Source organism: Scyliorhinus torazame, chromosome 3, assembly GCF_047496885.1.
Source record: "Scyliorhinus torazame isolate Kashiwa2021f chromosome 3, sScyTor2.1, whole genome shotgun sequence".
Lineage (NCBI taxonomy): Eukaryota > Metazoa > Chordata > Chondrichthyes > Carcharhiniformes > Scyliorhinidae > Scyliorhinus > Scyliorhinus torazame.
Window position 1 is genome coordinate 382,842,788 of NC_092709.1, and position 6,000 is coordinate 382,848,787.

The following is a 6,000-nucleotide window of genomic DNA, read 5'->3' on the forward strand; positions in this document are numbered from 1 at the left end:
AGGTGGATTGGCCATGATAAATTGCCCTTAGTGTCCAAAATTGCCCTTAGTGATGGATGGGGTTACTGGATAATGGGGATCGGATGGAGGTGTTGACCTTGGGTAGGGTGCTCTTTCCAAGAGCCGGTGCAGTCTCGATGGGCCGAATGGCCTTCTTCTGCACTGTAAATTCTATGTTAATCATTCGGCCCATCGGATCTGCACTGGCCCTTGGAAAGAGCACCCCACTTAAGCCCACACCTCCACCCTATGCCCGTAACTCAATAACCCCACCTAACCTTTTTGGACACTAAGGGCAATTTAGCATGGCCAATCCACCTAACCTGCACATCTTTGGACTGTGGGGGGAAACCGGAGCACCCGGAGGAAACCCAGGCAGACACGGGGAGAACATGCAGACTCCGCACAGGCAGTGACCCAAAGCCGGATTTGAACCCGGGTCCCTGCAGCTGTGACGCAACAGTGCTAATCATTGTGCAACCGTGTCGCCCCTTTTGGGATGAAACAAAAATTAATAACCTTTCATATTTAGTTGTAAAACCTCAGTAGACTGTGAAAGTGTTTTAGTTGCACACACACAAACATACAAACACACACCGTTCTTTATGCAATTATCCCGCAACAATATTTTAAAAATCCATTCACACACAAGCTACACATAGTGATGGTGACAATGAAATGATCATTACTTTGGTTCACAAATGTCCTTTTGGGAAATGAATCTGCCCTTCTTATCTGGTCTGGCCTAAATGTGACTCCAGACCCAAGCACCATGATTGGCCATTAATGGTCTCCGAATCGGTCTTGTAGCTTCTTAGTCTGAACAAAACACAAGAGGCGAGACTACAGTGGCTGAAGAAGGTGGTTCAGCAACATCTTCTCACAAGCTGTTTGGGATAAAGAAATGGTGGCCCTTTTTTTATCACATCTGTTTTAAAACTAATACCGTTTGAAGAGCGGCAGGGTAGCACAGTGGTTAGCACAGTCGCTTCACAGCACCAGGGTCCCAGGTTCGATTCCCCGCTGGGTCTCTGTCTGCGCGGAGTCTGCACGTTCGGCCCGTGTCTGCGTGGGTTTCCTCCGGGTGCTCCGGTTTCCTTTCACAGCCCAAAGATGCGCAGGTTAGGTGGATTAGCCATGCTAAATTGCTGTCAGTGCCCAAAGGGGTTTGATGGTGTTGCTGGGTTACAGGTATGGGGCGGAGTTGTGAGCTTTAGTAGGGTGCTCTTTCCAAGAGCCGGTGCAGGCTCGATGGGCCGAATGGCCTCCTTCTGCACTGAAAATTCTATGTTCCAAGAGAAATTCAAAATTCCAGGTATAGGTCTGTGATGCAGAACAAGGCCAGCAGCGCGGGTTCAATTCCCGTACCAGCTGGGAATTCTGAATACTCCCTCTGTGCACCCGAACAGGCGCCGGAACGTGGCGACGAGGGGCATTATTTGAAAGGGTACCACATCGGTATTTCACATTTAAAAGTGTTGTTTTACTTTATCAACTTATTAAAAATCACCATTCGCTGACCACCATCATCATGGTGTGATTCAGCCGGGATCAGCGCGGCACGAAACCTGGCGCGGGTCTCCCGCCGCCATCCGCCCGGTGCGATCTGGATCACGCCCATGCTGGGGGTGATCCAAAAAATTACATTTGTGTGAGCCATTAGGTTGCTTTCAGCCGGAACCCTGGAGTCAACCCCTGCGAGACCGCGACGGGGCACCGTTTAGCAGTGGCTGCAATAAACATGGAGCAGGCATAATGGCACCTTGGGTATCTCACAGGCCATTAGATATCTCTGGGTGGTCATGGACAGGGCAAGGTAGCACCCTGGCACTCCCCCTAGCACCCACGGCTTCCGGGTTGGCCCTTCCAGGGTGCAAGGCTGGCAGTGCCACAGTGCCCAGCTGCTAGGTGGTAGGGGCAGGACCTGGGACCAGACCTGGGGGGCCTTTCTTATTGGAGAGGGGGTTTTCCAGGGGCATTGAGACATTTGGGTGGGTAAAAGGGGGTCAATAAAGCGGGCGCCCTGAAGGAGGGGTTGTGCATAGATTAAGGCTGTCGGTCAAAATGGCACCCCAATCTGCGAGGCAGGGTGGTTCTAGCACTGCATCCACCGTAAAACACCCCGCCAAACGTGCCCAAAAGCAGATTTAGAATTATTTCCGCTGAATATACGCGGCACATATTTTTGTGTGGGCACCTTATACTTTAAAGCATAGATGTCGATAGTTTCTTATGATTTACCACTCTTCCCAGAATAACAATTCTCTGAGCAAAAAGTTCAAATTTGTTCCCAGATAAATGTCTACATTGTAGATTTATTTCTGTAGCTCATAGATAGGCAAATCTTCCGACCTCCTTTAGCTTCTCAAAACCTGATCTTCAAATAGATCACCAGTCCCCCCCACATTCTGTCTTTGAAATGAAGAGATATACAAACGTAGGGCGACATAAACAGAAGTAAACCATTCCGCCCCTCAAATCTGTTCTGCCCTTTAATAAAATCATGGCTGCTCAGATTGTGGGCAAGTTTGCTTTTCCACCTCCCTCGAATAATCTTTCAATCCATTGTCAATTAAGAATCTATCAATCTCTCACAGAAAAATGGTGTCCTTCTGCGCTGATTCGATTATTGCACTATTCTCTGGGAAAGGGTGTTCCACAGATTCATTACGCCCTGAGAGGGCAGGATTCTCTGGCCTCCCAGCCACGTGCTTCTCGGCAGTGGTAGGCGTCACACCGTTCGCTGGCTGCTGGATTCTCGGCCCGCGCCGCAGTCAGTGGGACTTTCCTTTGATGCCACCCTACGCCGCCAGGAAAGCCGTGCGCAGGGGGGCACTACCAGCAGGTCAAGAGCATCCCACAACCAGCGAATGCCCGGAGAATTCCAGCCAATCTCCATCTTAAGTGGCAGACATCTTGGTTTTAAATTATGTCCCCGAGAAGGGGCTGGTTTAGCACAGGGCTAAAGAGCTGGCTTTTAAAGCAGACCAAGGCAGGTTAGCAGCACGGTTCAATTCCCGTACCAGTATCTCCGAACAGGCGCCGGAATGTGGCGACTAGGGGCTTTTCACAGTAACTTCATTGAAGCCTACTTGTGACAATAAGCGGTTTTCTATTTTCTATTTCTATTTCTAATGTCGTCCACACAGGGGAGAATGGGGAAACGATGGGCTGGATTCTCTGTCGGTGGGACCCTCCGCCTTGCCGGCAATGCACTCACCGCCAAGGATTTGCCAACTGAGTGGGGGTGCCCACAATGGGAAGCCCCATTGGCCGGCTGCCAGGACGGAGGATCCTACTGCCAGCAGTGGCACACCGCACTGGAAAACCTGTGCGGTGGGATGGAGAATAGATTTTCCAAAATAATCTTTGAAAATGCTTCTTGCAACCTGAAGAAACTATTTTCTCGCTGAAATAAATGAATTCTTAGGGCAGCACGGTGGCGCAGTGGGTTAGCACAGCTGCCTCACGGCGCCGAGGTCCCAGGTTCGATCCCGGCTGTGGGTCACTGTCTGTGTGGAGTTTGCACATTCTCCCCGTGTCTGCGTGGGTTTCACCCCCACAACCCAAACAATGTGCAGAGTAGGTGGATATACACGCTTAATTGGAAAAAATAATTGGGTAATCTAAATTTTAAAAAATAATTTTTTTTAAAAAATGAATTCTCAATAAAGAAAATCAGGTTCCGATCCGGTTCTTTCATTTGTTATTTTGTTAACTTCATACTTTTATTTTATTGATGTGATTAAACTGGTAAAGGCTGGGAGCCACAAATGAGATGTCAACGGGCGGCCTATAGTCCTGGAGACAATAGATGTCCTAAATAGCGTTGGTGGGTAGCCCCACGGCTCCACGACCCCCCCCATGCCTCCCGCCCAGGCATTGCCAGTGCCGACTATGTGAACAGTACTCAGATTCTACCCAGGTCATTTCATCATTGCCTTATTTTCGATATTTGCATATTTGCAATATTTTCCGTATTTTCTTATTTTCTCAGGGACGACTCAAAGTATTGAGATGAAAATGATCAATGCTCTCCCTTACCTGAAGCAGCACCTCGTCCACGTGAAGCCGTTCCTTTAATCTTGGTGTCCCATTCAGCTCCTGGTGAATGATTGTTGGCTCCATTACTGGGGACAGTTAACAATGTCCCGTTTCTGACAGCATTCATATCGTCGGCCGCAGTCTCTTCATTCGCTGCTGCTGAACGATTTAAAACCTGGCACCAAATCAGAAATACCCAACACACACAACTTGCAAACATTGTGAATTATCACAGCCCTTTCCTCTCCAACTAACAGCTCTCTCCCTTCAGTAACGCAGATTTCTCTGCCAGTCCTCCTTGTCAATCCCTCTTTCCCTCTCTGTACCTCTGTCCTTTGTACTATCAATCCCCCTCAGCTCTCGGCACTCAGCTTGTTTGTGAATTGGTCAATCTGGGATTCATTCCAGAAGTAACTTTGTAACAGTCCCAATCTTACCCAGGAAGTAGGAGGAGGAAGTTAAACACAGCAACCCTGAAAAAGAGATAATTTTGAACAAGCTGGGAGCAGGACCAAGGACATGGAGAAACAATTAATTCTATTGGTATATTTCAAACAGAGGGAGTCGTGCATTTTCAAATATGCCACCTTTTAATGTAAGAAGTCTTCCACCAGCAGGTTAAAGTCCAACAGGTTTGTTTGGGGTGATTCCAAACTAGTGATTCAAAGCTAGTGATTCTAAACAAACCTGTTGGTCTTTAACCTGGTGTTGTGAGACTTCTAACTGTGCCCACCCCAGTCGAACGCCGGCATCTCCACATCACCACATTTTAATGTGAAGCTGGAGATTGAGGGTGGGATTTCCTTCATTCTGACACTAACCTGCCCCTCCGGTATCGCTAAAATTCCAAGTCATCCATTGTAGCTTATTGCTACTGCCATCTTGAGATTCAGAGGATGGGGGAGTGGGGGGGGGAGGTGGGGGTGAGGGGAGATGGTCAGTGGTTGTTGAGCAGTTGCGAGAGGTTCTGCTGGGTTTCTGACAATCAATGGAGCGCTCTCCATGGCAGGTCTGGAGAACAGAGTGGTATAGGAATAGAACACATCACCAATGCAGAATGGGGCAGAGGAAATTTAAAGCTGGAAAGACTGCAATATTTGCAAACCTCAGCCAGGACCACAATGTGGAAAGAATCAGGCACAAAAATTGCGAGAGAAGATTTTATTGCACCAGTGAAAGATGGTGGAAATAGAATCGATAATTAATTTTATAAATACTTGAAAAGGAAAAATCTGCAAGGCCAAGGCGAAAGAGCAGGGAGGGAAGACAAATTGGATCAGTCTTCAAATAAGCCAGCATAGGTACGATGGGCTGAATAGCCTCCTTCCATGCTGTTTATTTCTATGATTCTATGGAAGGGAAGTACTGAGTCTCCTTCAAAGGGAGAGAAGTCTCGAACTCTGATTCTTCCTCCTCTCAATCATCATTCCTGATGAAACATTCAACTCCCACACCGCTCACTCTGCAACATTCTCCCGAGATCCCTGTCTGGCAGTTTGTTCACCCAATTGTAAACCCACGGCAGAGTACGGTACGGAACGGTAGCACAGTGGTTAGCACTGTTGCTTCACAGCTCCAGGGTCCCAGGTTCGATTCCTAGCTTGGGTGACTGTGCGGAGTCTGCATGTTCTCCCCGTGTTTGCGTGGGTTTCCTCCGGGTGCTCCGGTTTCCTCCCACAGTCCAAGATGTGCAGGTTAGGTGGAATGACCATGCTAAATTTCCCTGAGTGTCCAAAAAGTTTAGCTGGGGTAACTGGGTTACGGGCATGGGGTGGAGGTGTGGGCTTAAGTAGGGCACTCTTTCCAAGGGCTGGTGCAGACCTTATGGGCTGAATGTCCTCTTTCTGCACTGTAAATTCTATGATTCTATGATTCTCATAACCTCCCTTCCTGACTGCTCTTGTATTCAATTCTGAAGACTTTTCTCGCCCTTGTGAAACACTGTGGAACATACTG

At 48.3% G+C, this 6,000-nt stretch overlaps 1 protein-coding gene across 1 annotated transcript in view; it reads right to left on the minus strand.

Moving 5' to 3' along the window:
* The window catches only part of LOC140409461 (disintegrin and metalloproteinase domain-containing protein 15-like), a 40,198-nt gene extending 35,841 nt beyond the window's left edge, over positions 1-4,357 (minus strand). The window contains exon 1 of the mRNA XM_072497894.1: positions 4,045-4,357. Coding sequence (XP_072353995.1) covers positions 4,045-4,264 — 220 coding nt within the window. The 5' untranslated portion in view covers positions 4,265-4,357. The remainder of the gene's footprint in view (positions 1-4,044) is intronic.
* Positions 4,358-6,000: the final 1,643 nt, after the last annotated feature.